Source organism: Mus musculus, chromosome 16 (genome assembly GCF_000001635.26).
Source record: "Mus musculus strain C57BL/6J chromosome 16, GRCm38.p6 C57BL/6J".
Taxonomy (NCBI): Eukaryota; Metazoa; Chordata; class Mammalia; order Rodentia; family Muridae; genus Mus; species Mus musculus.
The window spans coordinates 20,157,736-20,183,921 of record NC_000082.6 but is presented as its reverse complement, the minus strand read 5'-3'; the positions used below and the strand labels follow the sequence as shown (position 1 = coordinate 20,183,921).

At 41.4% G+C, this 26,186-nt stretch overlaps 1 protein-coding gene and 1 pseudogene across 15 annotated transcripts in view; one reads left to right on the top strand and one right to left on the bottom strand.

The window, feature by feature from the left end:
* Window positions 1-26,186, bottom strand: part of Yeats2 (YEATS domain containing 2) — a 91,521-nt gene that overhangs the window by 48,652 nt on the left and 16,683 nt on the right. For 13 of the 15 annotated variants that reach the window (XR_384540.4, XR_384538.4, XR_001781807.2 and 10 more), the window contains 5 exons: window positions 24,670-24,785; window positions 21,785-21,946; window positions 12,620-12,731; window positions 9,383-9,427; window positions 4,247-4,421 (listed from right to left, as the gene is read on the bottom strand). Coding sequence is in view for 10 of the 15 variants with exons in the window: in XM_006521903.4 (XP_006521966.1) it covers window positions 4,247-4,421; window positions 9,383-9,427; window positions 12,620-12,731; window positions 21,785-21,946; window positions 24,670-24,785 (610 nt within the window). In the remaining 5 variants the exon portion in view is untranslated. Of the gene's footprint in view, window positions 1-4,246; window positions 4,422-6,743; window positions 9,053-9,382; window positions 9,428-11,391; window positions 12,732-21,784; window positions 21,947-24,669; window positions 24,786-26,186 lie in introns of those variants that run through there. The other 2 variants (NM_001145931.1, XM_006521906.4) reach the window with 2 other exon arrangements.
* Window positions 6,798-7,791, top strand: Gm10241 (predicted pseudogene 10241; annotated as a pseudogene).

Here is a 26,186-nt window from a genome sequence, read left to right as displayed (position 1 = left end):
AAAAAAAAATCATCAGATCCTACTTCAAAAGTCTATATTCAACAAAATTAGAAAATCTGGAATGAAATGGGCAATTTTCTAGACAGATATCAAATACCAAAGTTAAATCAGGATCAGATAAACTATATAAACAGTCCCATAATCCCTAAAGAAATAGAAGCAGTCATTAGAAGTATCCCAACCAAAAAAAGCCCAGGACTAGATGGGTTTTGAATAGAATTCTATCAGACCTTCAAAGAAGATCTAATATCAATACTCTTCAAACTATTCCACAAAATATAAACAGAAGGAACACCACATAATTTGTTCTATGAAGCCACAGTTATGCTGATACCAAAACCACACAAAGACCCAACAAAGTAAGAGAATTTCAGGCCAATTTCCCTTATGAACATCACTGCAAAAATACTCAATAAAATTCTCACTAAAAAGAATTTTCAACTGAGGAAACTCAAATGGCGGAGAAGCACCTAAAGAACTGTTCAACATCCTTAGCCATCAGGGAAATGCAAATCAAAGCAACCGCGAGATTCCACCTCACACCAGCCAGAAAAACTCAGGTGACCACAGATGCTGGCAAGGATGTGGAGAAAGAGGAACACTCCTCCATTGCTGGTGGGATTGCAAGCTGGTACAACCACTCTGGAAATATCTCTGTTGGTACATTTACACAATGGAATACTACTCAGTTTTTAAAAACAATGACTTCATGAAATTTGCAAGCAAATGGATAGAACTTGAAAATATCCTGAGTGAGGTAAACTCAGTCACAAAAGAACACACAAGGTATGCACTCACTGATAAGTGGATATTAGCCATCCCATATACATTCACCAAACCTGGACTGTATTGTGAGTGCCAGGAAGTGCTTGCTGAAGGGAGCCTGATATGGCTGTCTCCTGAGAGGCTCTGCCAGAGCCTGACAAATACAGAGGTGAATGCTTGCAGCCAACCATTGGACTGAGTGCAGAGTCCAGTGGAGAAGTTGGAGAAGAGACTGAAGGAGCTGAGGGGGTTTGCAGCCCCATAGAGGAGCAACAGTGTCAACCGGCCAGATCCCTTGGAACTTCCGAGGACTGGACCACCAACCAAAGAGTACACATAAGAGGGACCCATGGCTCCAGCCGCATTTGTGGCAGAGGATGGCCTTGTTGGACATCAGTGGGAGGAGAGGCCCTTGGGCCTGAGGGTGTTCGATGCCCCAGTGTAGGGGAATGCCAGGGTGGAAAGGTGGAAGTGGGTGGGTGAGCACCCTCATAGAGGCAGGGGGAGGGGGAATGGGATAGGGGGGTTCTGAAGGGGAGACCTGGAAAGGGGAATACATTTTAAATGCAAATAAAGAAAATATCCAATTAAAAAAAAAGGATTAGATTATCAGAAAAAAAAAAACCTTTTACCACATTATTCAATATTAATTCAAAACCCATTTAAAACAATTGTCAGCATAAAATAAGTATCATTTATCCCCTTAGATATTTTTGGTAGAAAGTAAATCCTGTGCTCAGACTGCTAACTTAGGTAAAACAATCAGTGATGTGATAGTTGACCTTTGTTTGTCAACCTGACTAAGGTCACTAAGACACACCTGTGTATCTTAGTGTTTCCAGAGAAGTTTAAGAGACTTCCCACTCTGAATGTGAGTGGCAGCATCCCCCGGTCAGTGACAAGTCATTAACACAGAGTTCCAGGAACACCAGGGACCAGCAGGGAGGTCACTGGCGAGATGAACTTGAACTTGCTTCACAGGCCTTTGGGACTAGCATGTAGGAGGAATGAGAAAGAGTTTGGATCTGTGGCTATCAAAGCCCTAGGATGATGCTGTGACCAGAGTCTAACATAAAGGCTGTTCTGGTGGGACTACAGAGGATCAGGTTGCTGACAGGCATAAGAATGTGTTCATGGGGCTTGGAGGAGACTAAGGACTCTGCTGAGAACTGGATTAGAAGCTGTTGTGTGTTATACTCCAGTAAGTAAACACACAACCAGAACTAAAACCACTACTAACACTGGCTGCTTTCTATCCCGGCCCTGGTCATCTGCGTGAGGTTGGCTTAGACTAAGTTGACTGGCAGAGGAAAGAGTAAATGCAACTCTCAGGCTGCACCGAGGCGTCATTCACTGTGTGTGCTGAGGTTGACAACGAGAATTCAGAGTCAGAAAGTGTGAGTTTGCTGAGTTAAGGGGCATGAGCTCAGTAAACAGACCAGGTGCTCTCAAGGCAGCAGCCACTGTAAAGGAGGCTAAGTAACATCACGAAGGTATAGCCTCATACCTGCAACCGGATGATAGGAATATGGTCTAGAATATGGGACTCCACCCGTGGAGGGCTAAAGAAGCAAAGTCATTTCGAAACCTCAAAAGACAAAGCCTACAGAAGTCCTGTTCAAGACCACACAGGCTGCTGGAGCTATGGTCCAAAGGTGTCAGGCTATATCTCAAACTGGCAGCAAAACCAGGCAGTATCCACATGGTGCTGATTTTACGAGCATGCAAACTCCAAAAGGTATAGGGCTGGAAACAGGACATAGGACATAGACAGGACTCAAGGCTGTTGGAGCCCAGATGACAAACACAGAGCTATAGGATTCGGTATTTGCTTTGGTTCAGTATTCCTTTGTTAGGCCTTTATTCCTTCTGCTTGGAATGAGACGGTTCACTCTACCACTGTACACTAGTTTATAAACCGTCTTTTTTGATTATACGTGGTCCAATTGAGAGACTGCCTTGAGTCTTAGAAGAGACTTTGAATTGGGCTTTTGAGCAATGTTAAAACTGTTAACGCTTTGGAGCTTTATGAGGCTAGAGAGATGGCTTAATGGTTAAGAGTATTTGCTTCTCTTGCAGAAGCAAATAAAACCCAAAATGAATTACTGTATAAGGAAAAAAAAAACTTTGGAGACTCTTGAGGACTCCTGCATTTTCATTCTGAGATGAATATATGCCCTTGACGGATATACAGTAAGGGTTCAAAAATAATGTTGGAGATGGAGAGATGGCTCAGCAGTTAAGAGCACTGTTCTCTTCACAACCCAGAGTCAGTACCCAGCTCTCACATCAGGTTCACAAATGCCTGTAACTTCAGTTCCAGGGGTCTGATACTCTCTTCTGCTCTCTATGGGAACCAAGCATTCGTATGGTGCACATACATATATAGAACCAAAATACTCACACATAAAATAATCTAAAATCAATGCATTTGTAAGTCAAGGTGACAGAGAGTAGACATCTGATTGTTAATTCCCATTGCCAACTTGACTAAATTTGGAGTCACTAGGACAAATACCTCTGAGGAAGTCTTTAAAGGAGTTTTCAGACAGGGGTGTGTGTGTGTGTACATGCATGTGGTTGATGCAAGTGCCTTCTTCAGTTGCTCTCACTGAACATGGAGCTCACCAATTTGGCTACACTGCTTGGCCAGTGAGCTCCAAGAGCCTACCTGTCTCTGGACCCCAGTGAAGGGTTACAGATATATACTGTTTATCTAGCTTTTACATTGACTGGGCATCTGAATTCAGGTCCTCATGCTTGCATGCAAGGCTCATTATAGCTGAGCCAGCTTTTCTACCCTCCTCAGGCTTACCTGAGCAGGTTAACCCCCCAGGTTTACCTGGGAATCAACTGCTTATATATAAAAACTTAAATGAACATTAACACATTTATATTCTTATTAAATGATAAAACATCATAAAATAAGATAAATGTTGATGTTGAATATTACTTTTTTTTACAGAAGACTAAATATGTAACATTAAAGTCTCCTATTCACACAATCAGAACCTGAACCAGAAAGTTCTCAGCAAAGGATAAAAATGTAGGGGCTGGAAATGGCTCTGCTTTAAAAACACTGGTTGACCACCCCCAGGGGTTGCAACCCAGAAGCTGAGTCACTCAGAGTACCTGGGATTGACTCCCACCATCCACAAGATGGCTCACAACCATCTGCAGCTCCAGCTCTAGGAGATCTGACGCCCTCTTCTGGCTTCTGTGAGCACAGGGTGTGCATGTGGGGGACAGACATATAGCCAAAGCATTCATGTACATAAACAAAGTAAAATGTTTTAAAAGGATAAAAATTCAATGATTATTACGGTCTTTTTACTCTTCTAAAATGTAGAAATTTATGAAAAACTTAATACCGAGAAGAGCTTAAGTTTAGCTATTTTCATAGTAGAACTGCGTGCTAGCGGCTCGCCACATGAGAAAAACACCCAGAGCGTGATCCTTCCAGCAAAGAGGCCCGCATTACCTTCCCCCACAGGGGCAGCAGCTGCCGGCTCAGGGGACTGTGCCACTGCTGAGGCTTTCACGGCGGCTGGAAGCGTCAGGGTTGGAGGCGGGGCATCACATACGTCTGATTCCGACGACTGAGGATAAACGGAGTCTTCACCAAGCGAGTGCCGATGAAGCTCGACGTCCACCACCTACACAGTTGGGAACAAGGAGGCTTGAGTCCATCATCAGTGTGACGGGGCTTGTGCTCCGTACAGAAAACAAAGGAGTGTTGCCACATCCCAACAGGCAATGCAAGTTACGGAATTAGATTGTCATCATACTTTAACACACGGACACCTCAGTGGAGTCTCTGTCTTTCCATTCACTGCTTCTACTTCTTCGAACATTCTTCCCCTACGGCCACCTTCCTGCCAGGACATCACAAGCGTCACCCTCTCAGGAAGACTTTCCCTATCCATTGCAACTTAACGTAAGCTCCCGGCTCGCCAGCCGCTCTTCTTCAGCAGTTATTTGTAGTTGAAACTGAAATTGTCTTATCTGCTTTTGTTTTTAGTGTTTACGGTCTGTGCTGGCTACTTTTTATTAACTTAATATAAGCTGGGGTCATCTGGGAAGAGAAAACCTCAACTGGGAAAATGCCTCCATTAGGGGAAGCCCGTGGAGTATTTTCTGAATTAATGATTGATGTCAGAGGGCTCAGCCCAGTATGGGCAGTGCAATCTATCCCAGGGCTGGTAGTTCTGAGTTAAGTAAGAAGACAGGCTGAGCACGCCATGAAAGACAAATTAGGAAGCAGTATACCTCCATGGTTTCTGCTTAAGTCCCTAATTCCTCGCTTCTGCTTGAGCTCCTGCCCTACCTTTCTTCAGTAATGAGCTGTGGAGCTGTGGCAGTGGTTCTCAACCTGTGGTTGCGACCCCCTAGGGTGGGTCAATGACCCTTCCACAGGGGCTGCCTCAGTAGTCTCAATAGCAGATATTTACATAATGACGCACAACAGTAGCAAAAGTACAGTTATGAAGTAGCAATGAAAATAATTTATGGTTGGAGGGTCACCACAACATGAAGAACTGTATTAAAGGGTCACAGCATGAGGAAGGTTGAGGATCACTTAACTATGACTTGGGAGCTGTTAGATGAAGTAAGTCCTCCCTCTCCAAGTTGTCACTATCCTTATGCTCAGAAACATCAGAGTACATCCTCAAAAATAAGTTATCTTAGTCATCTCTTCAGTCCTAGTATCTGACCATGGAAAGCATACCGAAGGTACTCAATAAAAGTCTTCTGGTATCATGAAGTGCACTGCTACAAACTTTAGGTTACCTAGCTGGGTAGACTAACTGCAGATATACAATAAAAGCACAAGGGTAGAGGATAAAACTGGAGGCCTTATATTTTCTGAGTTCCAAAACGTATTACAAAGCATTAGTTATTAAACAGTATTTGAAACAATAAAACAGACACCAGGACCAATGGAATAAATTCAGAGTTCAATCACTCTGAAATAAGAAGGCCAGTCTTTTCAATAAATGGGGCTAGGAAAACTGGGCATCCACATACAAATAAGTTGGAACTTATGGTATAACAAATTTAACCCAGTACCTACCCATAAGAGCTCAAAATGAGCCAAGGAGATGGCTCAGTGGGTAAAGGCCTTGCCACCAAGACTGACAACCTGAGTCCCATCCTCTAAACCGAGAGTGGAAGGAGAGGACCAACTCCTAGAAGTGGTCCTCTGCCTGCCACACAAAAGCCCGGTGCTAAAACAGGAAGCTCTCAGAAGGAAACACAGTGGTGCCTCGGGCCTGACTCAACACTCAGTTCTTGGACAGTAAAAGCACAGGCAAAAATCCCAGAACCCACGATGAGAAAGACTCTGATTTTGTGGCTGGAGAGTTGGCTCAGCAGGTAAGAGCACTGATTACTCTTCCAGAAGAGCTGGGTTCAATTCCTACCCTCCATATGGCAGCTTAAACCATCTGTAACTCCAGTCCTAAGACAATAACCTGGTTTGGCCTCCTCAGGCACTGGGTACGAATGTGGCACACATGGATATATACAGGCAAAATACTCATACATATACAATACTAAATCCTTTTTAAAAATTAAAACAAAAAGGGTTTTTTCCTTTTAATTTCTTTTCTACATTTAGTTGTGTGCATGTAGAAGCCAGAGGACAATCTGCAACCTTAGTTCTCTCCTAGCCCCATGTATATTCTAGAGGTCAAATTCAGGTCACCAAGTTTAGTGGCCAACATTTGTAACCTACTAAGCTCTCTGAGAGTCTATTAGACTGGGACATTTTCATGTATATATACACACACGTGTTCATGTATATATACACACACGTGTTCATGTATATACACACACATGTTCATGTATATATATATATATATACACACACACCCAAGTTGCTCTGGCCATCGCCTTTAGCAAAGCAATAGAAAAGAGACTGAGTATTATCCTGGACAAAGGATTTGGACAGACATTTCCTGCGAGAAAATACTAACAGACAGCAAGCCCATAAAGATAATGCTTGAGGCCTCGTCCACCGCTGCCGCCTCGTCCACCGCTGCCGCCTCCTCCTGCCGCTCCTGGTGCTGCTTGTGCGCTCCCTCAGTGCGGACCCGGTGCCTCTTTTGTGAAGCGGCAGCTGAGGAGACTCCGGCGCTCGCCATGGCCGACGAGAAACCCAAGGAAGGAGTCAAGACTGAGAACAACGATCATATTAATTTGAAGGTGGCGGGACAGGATGGTTCTGTGGTGCAGTTTAAGATTAAGAGGCATACACCACTTAGTAAACTAATGAAAGCCTATTGTGAACGGCAGGGTTTGTCAATGAGGCAGATCAGATTCCGGTTTGATGGGCAGCCAATCAACGAAACAGACACACCTGCACAGTTGGAAATGGAGGATGAAGATACGATTGATGTGTTCCAGCAGCAGACTGGAGGTGTCTACTAAAAAGGGAGCCTGCTACTTTACTCCAGAATTTTGTTATAGACCAAGAATACATTCTCAATTAGAAAGCCACAATTTGGTCCCACCACATCCTGACTACTACAGTATAGTTTTCTCTCTTCTTTCATTTCCCTGTCCCCATTTCTTTATTGTACATAAAGTAACTGGTGTATGTGCACACTCATAGTGCTCTCTCTTTCTTTTCCTTTTTTAAACTAAATGACCGATGTTCTGTTCTGGTTGACATGAGATGGAGATGGTCTGGGGAAAAATACTGGGTTTGTGAAAATACCCCCTTCTCCACTAGTGGCATGCTCATTCAGCTCTTATCTTTATATTCCAGTAAGTTATTTTGCTCTCATTGTTTTAACAAAAGAACCCAACAACACCAAATCCTTGCATACCTTGTTCGATTGGAGAATTTTAATGTTTTTCATTTATCATTGTAAAACCAAGGACAATTTTATAACTTTTTTGTACGTAGCTGTTACATGTAGGGCAATCTGTCTTTAAGTAGGGATAAATTACTCTTGAACAAAATGATCCTAGATAGTTTTCCCTTCAAGTCAAGCGTCTTGTTGTTTAAATAAACTTGTTAAAAAAAAAAAAAAAAAAAAAAGATAATGCTTGATACTGCTAATAATTTTAAAATGCCAACCACTTCACAACTGTAACGGTGACTACCTATAATTTAAAACCAGAAAAATAACAAGTATTAAAAAAGATGTGGACAATGTAGACTCCATACTTGTGGGGGCAATATAAAATTCTATAGAAAGATGCCATGGAAAATACTACAGTACTTATTCAAAAAAACTAAAAATAGCATTATCATTAGATGTAATTTCACTTCTGGGGATATGCCTAAATGAACTGAAAAAGGAAACCAAACGCTCTCTGTAAGCCTCTATCCACAGCACCATTATTACAACAGCCAAAAGGCAGATTCCATCCAAGTGTTCACGAACACACGCACAAACAGAGGGAGAGGAGAGCAGGACATGTCCCACTGGTTAGGAGTGCTCACTGCTCTTACAGATAACTGGGATCAGCTCCCAGCTCTCGCATGTTACTTAACACTGAGTGAGTCCAGTTCCGAGGGATCTGCTGCCTTCTTCACACAAGTGGTGCACATACATCAAGGCCAAACATTCACATATATAAATACAAATTTAAAAAGCCTAAGGGGCTGGAAAGGTGGCTCTGTGGTTAAGAACAGGTATTACTCTTTCAGAGGATCCGAGTCCAGCTCCAGGGGATTGAACCTTCTGGCCTCTATGGGAACCCATACACAAGCAGCACATATTCAGATGCACACATATACAAGATTAAAAGTACAGTCAATCGTAAAAAACCAAACCAAAACAAAAAAAACCCTTGTTGCACTTGCAGAGGACCTTTGTTCAGGTCCCAGCACCCACATGGTGGCTCACAAGTGTCTTTAATTTTAGTTCCAGGGGATTTAACACCCTCAATCTGGTCCCGAAGGCCAACTACACTCACATGTCATTGAATGCAGGTAGAATGCTCATACAAATTAAAAATATAAAGATAAATCTCAAACGGGGGAATGGATTCTAATGCCTCCTATAAATGGCCAAGCCCTGGAGATACCGCATGCCCTACAGTAAGGCAGTTAAACGAAGCCAGGGCACTGTGAGGCCAATCACGTAAAGGAGGCAAGTTCACACCGACAAAAAGGAAAGTGCTGGGGTAGCTTAGAAGGTATGGACTTAGAAGATGAGAAAAGCTCAGGAGATGGCTGACATCACTGTGAACATATTTCATGTCACTGACTTACATGCTGAAAATGGTTCAGATCCTAAAATTTTTGTCATATTTTAAACCAAAAAATTAGAAAAAAAGAAAAAGAAAACACACTGGGTGGGGTGGCCAAGAAAAAAAAAATCAACTAAAAAAAAAAGAGATCAATACTCATTTTTGTTGTTGTTAAATAAAAATAATAGTCAGCTGGGGTGGTCCTAGCACTCAAGAGGCTAAGGTAGATAGTTTGGATTTGAGGTGAGCCTAGACTATAGGGTGTGGCCCTGTCCTACACATATGACCTGAGCACAGCATGCACATATGCATACATACACCCACATGCACGCCCACACATGCTCCCCTGCCCACACACCTGCATGAGCACACCGCCTTCCCCCATACAGGGCTGAGCAATGGTACCTACCGTCTCTGCACCCAGGGTCTGTAGGCCAGTGTAGGTTCTATCCAGCTATTCAAAGATAAAGGAGGGAGACATTAGACTTCAGTCTGATCATGAACCTGAGCGCCTAGCACTAGTTCACTGCAAGCTAATCCTCAATACTCTGGGGGAAGTTTGAGTAAAGCCAAAAATTAATCATAAAGTTATAAATTGTACACTTTAAAAACCCATCTGAAAATGAGGCTTCACACAGGTTTTCTGTAGCCTTAACTATAATCACAACCCAATAAAGAATGCTTCACTAAATTGCATCAGATCGATTTGTACAGTATTAGGTGGCACTGAGATGAGTTAATAAAGTTGTATGAAAATATTTCAAATGGCAGGTTATAGAAATACACATGCAATGCTAAGATGCAATTGCATAGTGTGTAGTTACAAAGCAAGACTGAAAATTACGAATGAAAATTTAAGAGGCACAGCCAACATTAAATACTTGAAATACATTCGAACCACAGATTTATTTTTAAGGCAAGGAATATAAACTAAGGGAAGGAAACTAACAAGAGTTTATGATTACATTGAAATTCTTACTATCGCAGCATCTCAACTTATATCCCACTTTAACACTAAAAAAAAAAAATAATTTTGATACCTTATCAGTACAAACATTGCACAGTGAGACTAAAAGGAAAAACAGAAATACACAAGACTAAGTGAATCTGGGTAGAGCAGTTCTCATGGGTTTTAAGGGTCTAAGACTGCAGAGTAGAAAAGCTGGGCAGAAGCTCATACTGGCAAGGACACTAAGCCTGCCATACTTTGGTGTTCTGAAGATTAAAACCAGTAACACAAGTAATGGTGGTGACAGATTTCAGGTGTGGCTTCAGGGGACACAGAGAAAGAAGTTTATTAGAAAAGTTACCAAATGCTTTCATGGACAGAGAGACAGCGGCACGGGTGGCTGTGTGGCTATTCTGGCAGTTCAAGCCCACGCACTGACAGAGAGCATGGCTGGGGCACTGGAGGGAGGAAATCAGGGCCTGTATGGTGACGGCCTCTTCTTGTATCTTCCTGAGGATGGGGGCAGCGTCCCAGCACAAGCCTGTAGCTGGGCTCACTAGATTCCAGGGCGGGAGGCAGGGACGTGGGAGAGGGACATAATGTATGGCCACCAATACCTGCTTTAAAGTGGGTACTTCTCCAGTCTGCCAGCTAGAGTTTTAGTGTTAGTAGGGTGCCTTTGGGCATCTGCGGTAGGGGATGGATGCTGCAGGTTCTGTGGCTTGAGCAGCAAGTATCCTGAGATCTAGAGTTTTACTATTTAAGCTCTTAGCCAAGATGACAGCTGCTCAAAAGACAAGAGCAAAACTGTAGGTTCTATCCATGCCTCTGTTTATCCTCTAAAGATAGGAATAAGTACTTCTATAATCTGTCTCCATGGACACCAACGCAGACACATAGTTAAAAACAGTCAATCTTTTTTTTTAAAGTGTACCTTACTATAATTTTAAAATACTGTTCTTCAAGACTAGGTGTGGTGGTGCAAATCTTTAATGCCAGTAGTAGGCAGCGATAGACAGATCTCTGAGTTATAGGCCAGTTTGATCTACATGTGAGAACCCATCTCAAACATGAACATACAAAACCAAAAAAAAAAAAACTGTGTCTCAAATACTCTTCCACTGAGAACCAGAAGAAAAGGTAACAGGTAGGAACTATGTAAAAGTGCCCCTTGGCTGATGATCTGGGGCTGGGGCTACTGCCAGATAAAACGTACACGCAGCGAGGGAAGAAAAGCAGGACTGGGGCTGCAGAACCGGCTCACTGATTAAGAGTACTGAGCTCCTGTAGAGTCTTGGGTTCTGTTCCCCACACCCGCATGGCGGCTTGCGGCTCTCTGTAACTCCAGTTTTAGGAGATCTGATACCCTCTTCTGGTCTCTGTGAATAAGCATGCTGTGCACATACATGCATGCAGGCAAAACACTCACACGTAAAAAATAAAAATACATTATGTTTTTAAAAACCAAAGTATCTGCCCATCTCATCAAGGCCCCCCTCAGCTCTTTAAAGCTGCTTTCCGCTCCTCTCTAATCTCATGAAAATATAAGCAGGAGAAACAAACAGTGCTTGCTGTCTATCATCAACAGAAGGAAAAGCCCAACATCTCAGCACTGAAATAGGTACATTTGTACAAGAAAGGTAATGAAGACAAAAACTCTTTAGATACATTCAACCTTATTTAGTTCAAATTTTGGGAGCTTGAATGATAACCACAAAAGAAGGGTGACTTGGGGAAAGCACACTATTAGAATTAAGCTGCATATAAATAATACAACCTATTACCTCTACTACAAAGAATCCAAGAAGAACTTTGAGAATGATGGTCTTCCAATGATATTTACATGTATTTATTATGTAATTGCAAAAAATATTTAAAAACAAATATAAAACACAAAGAAAACAAAAAAGAGCAGAAAAACTAACCACAATATTATCGTTTCAATTAATCCAACATTTTGTGGATCTTGTTTTCATATGTGGTACTGAGGATTTCTTGCACACGCTCTACCACTCCTATGCTACACCAGAACTCTAAAACCTGATTTCTTTTTATTAGTGCTGGGGATGGGGTCTAGTGCCTTACTCATTGAACATAGATGTGTACATGCTCGAGACTCTTCTGCACGCAGTGCTAATGCTCTGCCTTCATGTACTACAGCAACAGTTACATATGCTCTAGCTAGAGTTGTATAGAAAGTACTTAATAGATATGAATTATAACGGCCCTATAATAAACTACAAGGGCAGTAGAACCAATGAAGGATCTCGGTTTCAACTATTCCAAGCTTATGTATTGTTGCATTGTTGGCCAAACATGTTCACTTACCTTAATCTTCATGTGTGCATTTTGTGAGATGCTGGTAGGGACTGAAAAACACAAAGTATTTGCCTCATATACTAAAAAATTAATTAAATTAAAAGAGAAAGGCTGGAGTAACAGGGTCTCGAGCAACATATCAATGGTGTGTTTGATAAAGAATTGAATCTTTTCTTTACTTGGGAGTTAGTTCACCTTTTTAAAGCATGCAGTGTCAAGCAGCTGCCTCCCCAGCTCTGAGGAGAGGGCAGCTGCAGCAGTCAGCATCGGATACTAAAGGATTCCCCTGCTTGCACCATCGAAGCCATGACCGTCGGGTGAAAGCAGGTAACGCAGACAGACACCGTGTTTCTCAGGAACAACGCTCTGCTACAGTACCTTCAGGTTGTGTATGATATCTATCCGCTTGTTCTGGCTGTCCTTAAAGTGAACTTGCACTCTGACAGGAAACTCACCCCAGCCTCTTCTAGTCAGATGAAAGGGGGGCTCTCTAGGGAAAAGCAGAAATTTTACAAATTTACCTATGTTTATACTTTCATTCTAAAAAAGTTTTCATAAGAGACAAAAGAGAAATTCATGTCTTCCCAATAAACAATTAGGTTTCTTCATGAGAAATCAGCATGTTAAGTTACACACACACACACAATGCTAATAAAACTAACTCAAGTCTACATAAAACTTTTTATTACTAAATGGTTATGGATAAGAGGTGCAAACTGTATAATCCAAAGTCATTTCTTAAATGGAACCAGTGTGAAAATGTGACACCACAGTGTAGAAGCCGACTGACAGCTGACAGGATGCAAGATGTATATCTCAGACCAAAATAAATCATAATCATGTTCATCTAAAAGCGGTAATTAAGTTGGTGTTATCTGCTAGAAGGACTTCATAAAAAGAAAGCAAGCTGTTCACAATATGATCTTCCCTACATAGGGGCTGAATCTTAAGAGTGAAGAGTGTGTATTTGAATGCTAACGGACTACAGACTATTCAGTCACAATATGAAATGAATGAATGACAGGCAAAGTGTTACCAATTGATTTGGCACATGGAGGTTCATTACACTCTTTGTTTTTGTGTACATGTGAAATTTTCCATAATAAAAAAATTTAGAAATGTACTTGAGATCTTGAAGTATTCAGACTATATACTATATACTATATAACAGGTTTGCAAATTGAAAACACCTATAAATCCTTGAGTCAGAATTACTGTAATTAGACGCTGAGATTGGGAGAGAAGGCACTCTGTGACATAAGCTTTTGGAAAACTAAGACATGAATTCAGTTAGGTCAGAGTCAACACAACCAAAGACAAGCCTAACAGATGAGAACTAACAAGCAGAGATCCTCAAACAAGCGTCTCAGACAGAAGTCCTGAATTCAAGAGCAGCCTGGAAAGCAGAGAAAATAACCTTACTAATTACAGCAAGATGAGTTCTCTACATCTGAGCCAGAGTCACTCTCCACTTTGTAGCAAGCTAGTATGTAACTGTTCCATGTGCCAGACTACAACAAAACTAGCCACCCCCCAGGTTCCTTGTGTTTGCCAGAACAGCAGAATCTCTAAGGGCAAAGATGGAGTACATATAGAAAATTTTCTGTGTCTGGTTTTGTGTCTGCCTTACACTTGTTCTCTCTACCTCCTCAGTTTTAACACTAGGGGCCCTACAGGCTTACATCCATTCTGTTGAAACTTATCAGTGACCGCCAGCAGTGGCCAACCAGTCTTCAGTTGCTATAGTGACTCCAGATGCACTACTTACTGAAGGTTTCAGCTGGGCATGGCTCATGTAAATGAAGCAGTGGGGAGGCCACAGCAGAGGAGCCAGCTATCTGCTGCATGAAAGCTGTGGATTTGGAATCACAAAGAATAAACAGATCATTCTTCTATATGGAAGAGTTTCAAAGAACTAAAAAGCTTTTCCAAGTTCTTCCTAGGATGAACACTTCTGATTTCCATGGTGACGGTGGCAAACATTCAGAGTATTTCGTTAAAAACAAATACTGTTCTAAACCTTTTGGATCTACTAACTTGGCCAGTGTTCACAACTTCATGAAGCACCATCCTGAGGCACAGTTCAACTGCATAACAAACCTGCAAGGCCACACTTAAGTAAGCAAGCAAGCAAGCAAGCAGGAAACCACAATTCAAACTCAAGACCTAGACTACAGAGGCCATGCTCTCACCACCATGCTAGTTCAAGTGCCCATGGTGGCAGATCTCCTTACTACACAGCCCTCCTCTGGATGCACAACAGTATGGTAAGCTGCTGTCAGACTGCTGTCACACTAGCCCACTTTAGTCTCACATGCACGAGGTTAGGGATAGTCTAACATCAAACTCCCCAAATGAAAGGACCAGGCATTCATTTCTGTAATCTCCACAAAAAGCCTGGAGTCCAACACACACTCAGTGACTAGCTTAACAAAGTTCACTCTCACAGCTCTTAGAAAGTGGGACAAAGGTAGTCATGACAAGTGAGCCAAGTAAGAAAACTACGGCTTCTACAGAAGAAGAGATTCTTCTCCATCCGGTAATGGGATAAGATCTGCTGACCATGACATTTGGGTTCTGACTTAAAAAAAATTTAACTGGAATTCCCCAGCAGCTGTATCAAATTACATCAAATTAATATACATACAATTAATTCTGACACCAGGTACAAGCAAACTCTGGAGTCCCATAGAGAAGATTCTAAGTTATAACTAAAGCCAAGACACAGGCTAACTTTACTACCCTACTTTACACACTCCCAAATCTGGGATGTTAAGTCTCATATTTTAAGAGGAATACAGCTAAACTGGAGTGTGTCAGGGACTATAATACACTTACATACATGACATCTGAAGTAAAGACAATGGAAAAGACTCAAAAGCCTCTTTCAAATCCTTGAAATCTACTAGGGAAGGAGCATTATGACTGTCGGCACCAAGGCACAGATGGATTCGCTTCCAGCAGTGAGAAGCGCACACCTGCAATGCCAGCATGTGGGAGGCCGGGACAAGAGGACTGTTCCACCTGAGAGGCCAAGTCGGTCAAAGTAAAGGTCCTGTCTCAACCCCTAATCCCTGAAAAAAGAACTCACAGAAATTTAGGCCTCTGCTTAGTATAATTTAAAACTTCCCAGCAAGCAGAGTTACTATGGAATTGACCACCTAAGTAACTCATTCTGCATCAAACAAGAAATGTTGGATCTTGGGCGATGCTACTATTAGTAAGAGATCACAAACATCTAGAAGTACAAAGCAAAGACTGGGTATGGAGGCACTTCCTTAATCTGAGGCAGAGGTCAAGGGACAAAGGGACAAAGGCAGAGGCAGAATTCTAGGCCAGTTATGGCTATGCAGTGAGTCTATATCTCAAAAGAGAAAAGACTTAGAAACCTAAAATTAGGGCTCAAATGGGGCTCTGTGGGTAGAGTGAGTGCTTTTCAGCATACATGAAACTCTAGTCTTGATGACATGCCCCCCAAATACACGCATGCACACGCATGCACGCACGCACGCACGGCCTGTCATATCAGCAGTTGGGAGAGAGAAGCAAGAGGATCATAAGACCCTATCTTAAAAACTAGAGCCGGTCGTGGTGGCGCACGCCTTTAATCCCAGCACTTGGGAGGCAGAGGCAGGCGGATTTCTGAGTTCGAGGCCAGCCTGGTCTACAAAGTGAGGTCCAAGACAGCCAGGGCTATACAGAGAAACCCTGTCTCAAAAAAAAAAAAAAAAAAAAAAGGAAAAAACTAGAAAAGGAGGAAAGAAAGCTCAAAGTTTAATATGGGAGATACATGTAAATTATTAAGTATATTTAAAAACTTGCCTAAAAAGCTGGGCAGTGGTGGCGCACACCTTTAATCCCAGCACTTGGGAGGCAGAGGCAGGCAGATTTCTGAGTTCGAGGCCAGCCTGGTCTACACAGTGAGTTCCAGGACAGCCAGGACTACACAGAGAAACCCTGTCTCAAAAAACAAAACAAAACAAACAAAAAACAGAAAACAAACAAACAAACAAACAAAAAAAACTTGCCTAGAAACGGAGCAAGTGATCTCTCCAGCAATTTCATTTTTGAGACAGGGTCTCACTATGTATTTCTGGCTGTTCTAGAATTCACTATGCATGCCAGGCTGGCCTTGAACACAACCTGCCTCTGCATCTGAGTGCTGGGATTCAAGATGTGCACCACCACGTCTGGCAGTTCTCTGCAATGGTAAGCAGAAGAAACAAACAGTTAAGAAAACTATAATCTAAGCTTGACACTTGGACCCACATGGAATGCCAAGTTTACTATGTATCTGTGTATGTGTGTACGTGTGTATGTGTGTATCACATGTCAACCTCTGGTGTATTCCTCAGGAGCCATTCAATATTTTTAAATGCTTTTTAAAAATTTATATATATGCATGCGTGTGGAAGAAAAATTTCAAAATGTAAAGAAGGGGATACCTATAAAGATACAAGAAGCTTATAGAACACTTAATAGATTGGACCAGAAAAGAAAGTCCCCTTCCCACATAATAGTGAAGACAATAAACACACAGAACAAAGAAAGAACATTACAGGGGAAGGAGTAAGTAAGAGGCAGAGCTGTCAGAATCACACCCAACTTCCCAGCACACACTCTAAAAGCCAGGCGGGCCTTGACTGTAAAACTCTAAGAGACTACAGATACCCAGGAAAAATGTTTAATCATCCTAGATGGGGGAAAGATATTTCATGATAAAGTCAAATTCCATAGGCAGTATCTATCTATAGATCCAGCCCTGGAAAAAGTACTAGAAGGAAAATTCTAACCCATGAAAACACGGGAAATAATCTCATGTCAACAACACCAGAAAAAGAAAACCACAGAGTTCTCCCCCCACAACCCCCCCCCCCCTGCATGCAACCTGCCTACCCACAGTCTCACACACATACTAACAAAAACAAAATAACAGGAATTAGCAATCTTTGGTCACTGATATCTCTCAATATCAACGGACTCCATTCCCCAGTACAAAGACACAGACTAACAGAATGGATGCAGAAACATGATCAATCCTTCTGCTGCATGCAAGAAACACACCTCAACATCAAAGATAGGCAAAGGGTTGGAAAAAGATTTTCCAAGCAAATGGACCTAAGAAATAAGCTGGTGTAGCCATTCCAATATCTAACAAAATAGACTTCAAAGTAAAATTGATCAAAAGAGATTGGAAGAACACTTAGTACTCATCAAAGGAAAAATCTACCAAGATGATGTTTTAATTCTTAATATCTGTGTCTCAAACAGAAGGGCACCCATGTGTACAAAAGAAACACTATGAAAGCTTAAATTATACATAGATCCTCACACTTTTATAGTGGGAGACTTTTGGTATCATACTCACCATCGAGAGGTCATCCAGCCAAAACTTTAACAGAAACAATGGAGTTAACAGACGTTTTAAACCAAATGGACAACAGACATTTACAGAATATTTCACATTTCACCCAAAATCAAAAAATATACCTTCTTCTCAGCATCTCATGAAATTTTCTCTAAAACTGACCGCAAAGCAAGCCTCAACAGATAAAAGAAAACTGAAATAACCTTGTGTCTTATCAGACCACCATGGATTAAAGGTTGATTTTAAGAACAGAAAAACCAGAAAGCCATGGAACTGAATAACTCTCTACTCGGTGACCACTGAGTCAAAGAAGAAGAAATAAAGGAAGAAATCAAAGATTTTCTAGAATTCAATGAAAATGAAGGCATAACATATCCAAACTTATGGGACACAATGAAAGTAGTACTAAGAGGAAAGTTCATAGCACTAACTGCCTACATTAAAAAAAAAAAAAAAAAAAGCACATCCAAGAGGAATATGAAACTCAGGGCTGAAATCAATAAAATAGAAAGAAACAATATGAAGAATCAATGAAACAAAGAGTTGGTTATTTGAGAAAAAAGCAACAAGACAGACAAACTTTTATCCAAACTAAAAGGCAGAAAGAGAATATCCAAGTTAACAAAATCAAAAACAAAAATGGGGACATAATAACAGGAAATCCAAAGAATCAGTAAGTCATACTCTAAAAACCTATACTTCACAAAATTGAAAAACCTAAAAGAAATGGATAATATTTTTGACAAATACCACTTACAAAGTTATAGCAAGATCCGATGAACAATCTAAACAGACCTATAACCCTTAAGGAAACAGAGAAGCAGCCATCAAAAGTTTGGCTGTTGCCTGTATGTGAGATATATTCTACTAGCTGGGCTGCCTTCTCTGGCCTCAGTGGGAGAAGAAGCACCTAGCCTTGCAGAGACTTGAAGTATTGGGGGGGGGGGATACCCAGGGGGAGCCTCGCAGAGACTTGAAGTATCGGGGGTGGGGGTGGTGGGGATACCCAGGGGGAGAGGAGATACTTAAGAGGAAAAGAGGAGGGGGATAGAGGAAAGATTGTGAGAGAAGGTGTCTGGGGTGGGGGTGGGGCAGTGAATGGGATCCAATGTAAGTTAAAAAAAATTCAGTGAGTGGTAGGATATGAAATATTTCCATTATAAATACATTTTTGCATTTTCTTAAAAAAAAAAAAAAAAGAAGAAAAAAGTTTCCCAACCTAAAAAAGCTCAGGGCCAGGTTGTTTTAGCATAGAATTCTACCAAATTTTAAGAGCCAACGCCAATATGCCTCAAACTGTTCCATAAATAGAAACAGAAGGAACATTGCCAAATTAATTACATGAGGCACTCATCCTGATATCCAAACCACAGATTCAACAAAGAAGAAAATTATAGACCAATTTCCTTTATAAACATGGATGCAACAATACTCAATAAAATACTTGTAAGCCAAATCCAAGGACACATTAAAAAGATCATCATCCTCCATGATCAAGCAGGCTTCATCCCTGAGATGCAAGGATGGTGCAACGTATGAACATCAGTCAACGCAAGGAAAGAAAGAAAACAACAACACGTGGTCATCTCTTTAGATGCTGAGAACTCCTTCGACAAAAATCCAACACCCTTTCATAATAGACGTGTAGGAGATCAGGGATACAAGGGGCAGACATAAATATAATAAGGCAGTATACCAATATCAAGAAGGCAGTAAGCTAACATTGAATTAAATGGAGAAAACCTCAAAGCAATTCCACTAAAATCAGGAACAAAACTATTCAAAATAGTGCTCAAAGTTCTAGCTAACGCAATATAACTAAGGGAGATCAAGGGGATGCAAACTGGAAAAGTCATCAAAGTATTGTATCTTTATTCCCAGATGATATGACAGTACAAAATCAACCCCAAAATTTCTACCAGGGAACTCCTGCAGCTAATAAACACCTTCGGCAAGGTGGCTGGATACAAAATTAACTAAAAAAAAAGAAAAAAAAAAAAAAGAAAGAAAGTGATTCTCCTATATGCAAATGACAAACAGACTGAAAAAGAAATTGGGAAAACAACACCCTTTACAATAGCCGCAGATAATATAACATATCTTGAGGTAACTCTCACCAAGCCAGGTAAAGATCTGTGTGACAAGAATTTCAAGTCCCTAAAGAAAGAAATCGAAGAAGACCCCAGAAGATGGAAAGATCTCCCATCCTCATGGATTGGTAGGACTAACACACTAAAAATAGCCGTCTTACCAAAAGAATCTGCAGAGTCAATACAATCCCCATCAAAATCCCAGCACTACTCTTTACATATCTTGAAAGGTCAATATTAGACTTCCTTTGGAAAAAACATAAAACCTAGTATTGCTAATATAATCCTGAACAGTAATAGAACTTCTGGAGGTATAGCCATCCCTGATTTCAAGCTGTATTACAAAGCAATAGTAATAAAAACTACATGGTATTGGCATAAAAACCAGACAGGTTGATGGAATACCCAGACATATCCACACACCTATAGACACTGAATATCTACATGGAGAATGCTAATAGATTCTCATCTATCACCCTGCTCAAAAGTCAAGTCCAAGTGCACCAGAGACCTCAACATAATACCAGATACACTAAACCTGACACAAGAGAAATTAGGGAATAGCCTCGAACACATTGGCACAGGACACAACTTCCTGAACAGAACACCCACAGCTCAGGCACTGAGATCAACAATCAATAACCTCTTCAAGCTGAAAAGCTTCTATAAGGCAAAGGAGACCATCAATAGAACAAAAGGCCAGCCTTCCAAATAGGAAAAGACTTTCACCAACTTCACATCTGACAGAGCTAATATCCAAAATATATAAAGAGCTCAAGAAACTAGATATAAACAAACCAAATAAATAACCCAATTAAAAAATAGGTACAGAGCTAAACAGAGAATTCTTAGAAGAGGAATCTCGAATAGTGAGAATGTTCAATATCCCTAGTTACCAGGGAAATATGCAAACCAAACCGACTGTGACAATCCATCTTACACCCCTCAGAATGGTTAAGATCAAAAACTCAAGTGACAACAGAAGTTGGCGAGGATGTCAGGCAAGGGAACACCCCTCTATTGCTAATGGGAGTGCAAACTCATACAACTGCTTTGACGGTTTCTCAGAAAACTGTGACTATTTCTACACCAAGACCCAGCTATACCACTCCTGGGCATATACCCAAAAGATGAGAGAGCTCTAGTGGAAAAGAGCAACAGCAGTAACGAGGGTTACGGCTGGTTTTCAAAGAGGTGTCCATATTGGAAATTAGTAGATAATCACAACCAGGGAGGAGGCAGGCTGTATGGGCTATGACAGGACTGAGGTTTTATGCTTTTGTTTTTGGAGACAGGGTTTCTTGTTGTAGCTCTGGCTGTCCTGGAAGTAGCTCTGTAGACCAAGCTGGCCTCAAACTTAAAGAGTTCCTCCTGCCTCGACTTCTCAAGTGCTGCAATTAAAGACGTCCCCACCACCACCCTGCTGTACTGAGGAGTTTTTAAGAATGGAGGAAAGGTGGTCTAGAAACCACAGATAGGAAAAGGAAAACACTCCTTCCTAGACCAACATGGGGTGGGGGGAAGAACATATTTGTCATTTTAAGGAGTTCAACAGGGCCATGAATAGAATGCTCTGTGTCACACAGAGATAAGGGAAATTTCACTGACACTAACAATAAAGTACAAAATAGTAAGGGTGTTTAGGAGCTGCTAACATACAGAAAATGCAGAATAGAGAACGCACCTAAATAACACACATTTCATGTCAGTACATACAACCATCACATCTCCCTGAAATAACTGTACTTATTTCTTAAGTCTGTGTACAGAAGACATACCACTGGGATTACATCTGAAAGTGATATTACAGGGAGCGGCAAACATTTCTGTAATGTTAAAATGCTGTATTTAATTATTGGTAACACTTTCTATGCACCAGTCCTTCAAAGGCTACCAACACGGCACAGTGACAATATGACAGGTGACAGGGCCAGTTAGAAATACTCTGCCGAGGGAAACTACAGCAAAAGCTATCTAATGACAGAGAGTGGGTACTGAGAAAGTATTAGCAGTATTAAAGATTCCTAAGGCACGTTGCAAAGTTATTCACATTTCTTAAATTCAGTAAATCTTTAGTGTGCTCACCTAACTTCCACAAGATCGTTTGGTTTATAGCTAGGATGAAGGAAAAACCAAACTTTCTTGACAAAGTGATTAATGCTGGGCTCTCTACGCGACCCTCGGACATATACCATCCACTTATGGGTTGACTGGTCATTTTCTTCCCGCTTATCTGGAGGTATGTACCTGGAGAAGAGAGAGAGAGAGAGATGAGCTTCTTCCTTCAAAAATCTAATTATTTGTGATGATGAGATGGCTCACTGGGGAAGGTGCTTGCCACAAAAATCTCACGATCTGAATTTAATTCCAGGATCCCACTTAAAATAATGTCCTGATGTACAAGTCCATATACACAAGAACATAAGCACACAGCAATAATAATAAACTAAAAACCTCAAGACTAGTAACTGACACTACAGTAAGGTCTCAACAATTAAGAGTACGGCTGCTCTTCCAGAGGGTCTGTGATTCCCAATACCCATAGAAAGGCTTACAACTCTAACTCCAGTCTAGGGCATTGGATGCCCTCTTTTGACCTCTGTGGGGACACACGTGGGATTCACACATACATTCAGACAAAACACAAATACATATTAAAAATCTTAACAATAACTAATAATGAGGCCCTGCTTAAAACTAAAATTTCCAGCAGTAATTATCAGCAGTCACACTTGACCAGTCTCTAATCCTTTTTTCTAAAACCTCCATGCCTACTTAATTCCCTTCAAGTTTGTTTTCTAATTCTCAATACCAAACTAAAAGAGAACAATCAAACTTGGTTTCTTATCGAGTGGGTATCTGAGGTAGAAATACACTGGGTATGACCATGGCACATGAAGCCTCTATCCTTGGTGGGCTTTGCCTTTTGCTAGTGAATGGGACACCCTTCTTAGATTCTGGTGAAAAATGTGGCCATAGCCTCTGATGTGCTCATTAGGTCTCTGATTATCCTTAGTACTGCAAGGTACAAGATATGCCACACCCTGTCCACACAAGCACTCTGTCTCTGCACTTTATCTGCAGGTCAGTTTTAATTTAGGGAGAAGTGGCCTTTACAACAATACTAAGCTTCCTTGACTGTTAGTCTGACTATTGTTCTATTCCTTTTAATGAATTAATTTTTATAAATTCTTCTTGAAGGGCTAGGCTGTCTTTTGTTTGATTTACTAAGCATGTTTTGATTGCTAATCTAATATAAATATAATTTTTAAGTGCTATTTAATATGTGGCTTTCAAATAAGAACTGACTTTTGTATAATGATACCATATTCAATAACCTTATTAAACTTTCATGAATTTTTTTTAAAGTGTTTTTTTTTTTTTTTTTTTTTTTTGGGTTTTTCAAGACAGGGTTTCTCTGTATAGCCCTGGCTGTCCTGGAACTCACTTTGTAGACCAGGCTGGCCTCGAACTCAGAAATCCTCCTGGCTCTGCCTCCCAAGTGCTGGGATTAAAGGCATGCGCCACCAATGCCTGGCTTCATTAATCTTAAAAAATAACAAAAAGTTGGTGTTAAGGGCTGGAAGATGGTTTGGCAGGTTAGCACCTGTGTACCCTAAGCTGGCCTTGAAGTCATACGGAGGAAGAGGAGGAAGAGGGGGAGGAAGAAGAGGAGGAAGAGTAGGAAAAGAAGGAATAAGAAGAGAAGAAGAGAGAGGAAGAAAATGAAGGAGAAAGAAGATGAGAAAGAAAGAGGAAGAAAAGGAGGAAGAGGAGGAGAAATCAAACCACAAAATGCTACCCACTTAAATCGTTAAATGTTACCTATATGGGTATCCTGCCTGCATGCACACCTTGTGCATTATATGTGCAGTACTTGCAGAGGACAGAAGAGGGGGCTGGATCCTCTGGAACTAGTTAAAAACAGTTGTAAGCAGCCACGGTGGGGCTGGGCATTGAACCTGGGCCTTCCAGAAGACTATCCAGTGTTCTTTATCATTGAGCCACCTTTTCAGCCCCCTAAATCATTCCATTTCACAAAAGAAATAAAGGAATGTTCAGGAAAAAAGACATTTGGTTTCTACTCTGATAAGGATGACAGCTAAATATGAAATGCAGATACTATGAAAGTGGAAAACATGTCTTTGAAAGCCAGAGTAAAAAGCAATGACAAAACCTCACTACCTCACTAGCTCTCAAATAACTGAATACCCGGCAGGCCTTTCCTCCCAGCACTCTGGAGCGAGATGCAAGCACTTCTCTAGAGATCTAAAGCAAACAAAAAACAAATACAAAAAAAAAAAAAATAATCAAATACAAAAATTACACATGCAAGTGTAACAGCAACTGGGAATGGTGGTGTGTGTCTGAGCATGAGCTATGCAGACAGCTGAGGCAGGGAGATTGTGAGCTTGTGGCCAGCTTGGCAAAAAACTGGCTCAAAAGTAAATAAGCAGGGCCTGAGGGATGGCTCATGGGTTAAAAGCCTGGGCGGCCTTTCCAGAGAATCCAGGTTTGTTCCCAGAACACACATGGAGGCTCCCAACTCTGACTCCAGTCGTGGGGATCTGATGTCTTTTTCTGGCCTCAGCAGGCAACCAGGCATTCGTGTGGACCACATAAACACAGGCACTCACACACATAAAATAAAAATAAGTAAGTAACTCGAAGTGTAAAAAGTATGCCACCTTGTTTCTTCTATAGTGGCATTCAAGAGTAAACAGCTCATTTATCACGAGGAACAGTCATAGAATATCATGGAACCAGGGAAACTGTAGATGAAATCTTGTTCTACTAAGGTGCAAGATTACTCTATGAATATTTCTAGATCAACATTTACTTTTCAAACAAGCTAGGAATAAAGAATTCCAGAACCTTCCTCCTACTGTACTACCACTGTGAATATGCAGTAACGGCAAAGTGCTGGTGTCGCAGTGAGTGGCGCATGGGAAACATCTCACGGTACTAACTTGGACACGTTGCCGACTACTATCGTTTTCTTGACAAACAGTCGTGAAGTCTCATCTCCTGTGAGGTCAGCATTCCGTAGTTCCCGTTTGTGGGAGCCACTGATACTAGACGTGTCCTGAAAGAAATGAGATCAACATTTGTGCTCACTGAAACAGTATTCAGTAGGGTGCTGACATAATGAAAGTATAAATAACTCAATGTTTTATCTTTCAGAGAACAGGGTCTTCTACAACCCAGCAGGCCTGGGACTTGCTGTGTAGCTCTCATCTGCTCTCCTAAGTGCTGAGACTGAGGGCATGCGCCACCACACCTGGCAGTATGGTTGGGTTTTTTATTGTTGTTGTTGAATTTACATTTTATTTTATGACTGTTTTGCTTGCATGTGTGTTGATTCATCAATTGTGTGCCTGGTGTCTACTGAGGCCACAAGAGATTGTAGATCCCTAGGAACTAAAGTTACAACCACTGTGAGCTGCCATGTGGATACTGGGAAACAAACCCAGGTTCTCTGGAAGAACAACCAGTACTCTTAACCACCTGGCCATCCCTCCAGCTAATGTTCCTTTTTTAAAGAAAGAGCTGAGCATGGTTGCTCATGCCTTTAATCCCAGCACTTGAGAGGCAGAAGCTGGTGGATCTTTGAGTTCTGAGGACAGTCTAGTCTACAAAGAGTGTTTCCAAGACAGTCTGTGCTACAGAGAAATCCTGTCTCAAAAAACACCCCACCCCCACTCCCCCCACCCACCCACCCACCCCCCCCCAAATTACTGAGACTAGGGATGTAAAGGTTGGTAGAGCGCTTCTCTCTAGCTGGGGCCAAGCCTTGTGTTTAGGCTCCAACACCATATATTCCAGGTATGAGGCACATGCCTGTCATTCCAGCTTAAAAGATGGCAGTAAGAGAAAGAATACTGACCAAACCCAAGTAAATCTAAATATTCAGAGTCCTGATAACGAGGTATCAAAGTATGGGTTAATTTAAAAAAGGCCTTAGCCGGGCGTGGTGGCGCACACCTTTAATCCCAGTACTTGGGAGGCAGAGGGCAGGCGGATTTCTGAGTTCGAGGCCAGCCTGGTCTACAGAGTTCCAGGACAGCCAGGGCTGCACAGAGAAACCCTGTCTCGAAAAACCAAAAAAAAAAAAAAAAAAAAAAATTTAAAAAGGCCTTCCTGCTTAACTTTTTTCAACGATACACAAGCGAATTTATAATAAAAATAACAATTTGTTTTTATGAAAATTAAATCAAACATTGATGTCTGAATGTATGGAAAGCTACTTGGAAGTTCCCTTTATAACTGAAACTGTAGCTGTGACATCACTAGTCTAACCTGATAGTAACTCTAAACATAAAAACAAACACCAAATAAACCATGTACTATGTAGCTTTGTAGCTGGGCACAATGATTCCAGCACTCGGGAGGCAGAGGTAGGGCGATCACTACACGTTCCGGACCAGCCTGGTCTACATAATCAGTGCGTGATCAGCCAGGGCCTCATAGCAAGACTGAGTCAAGA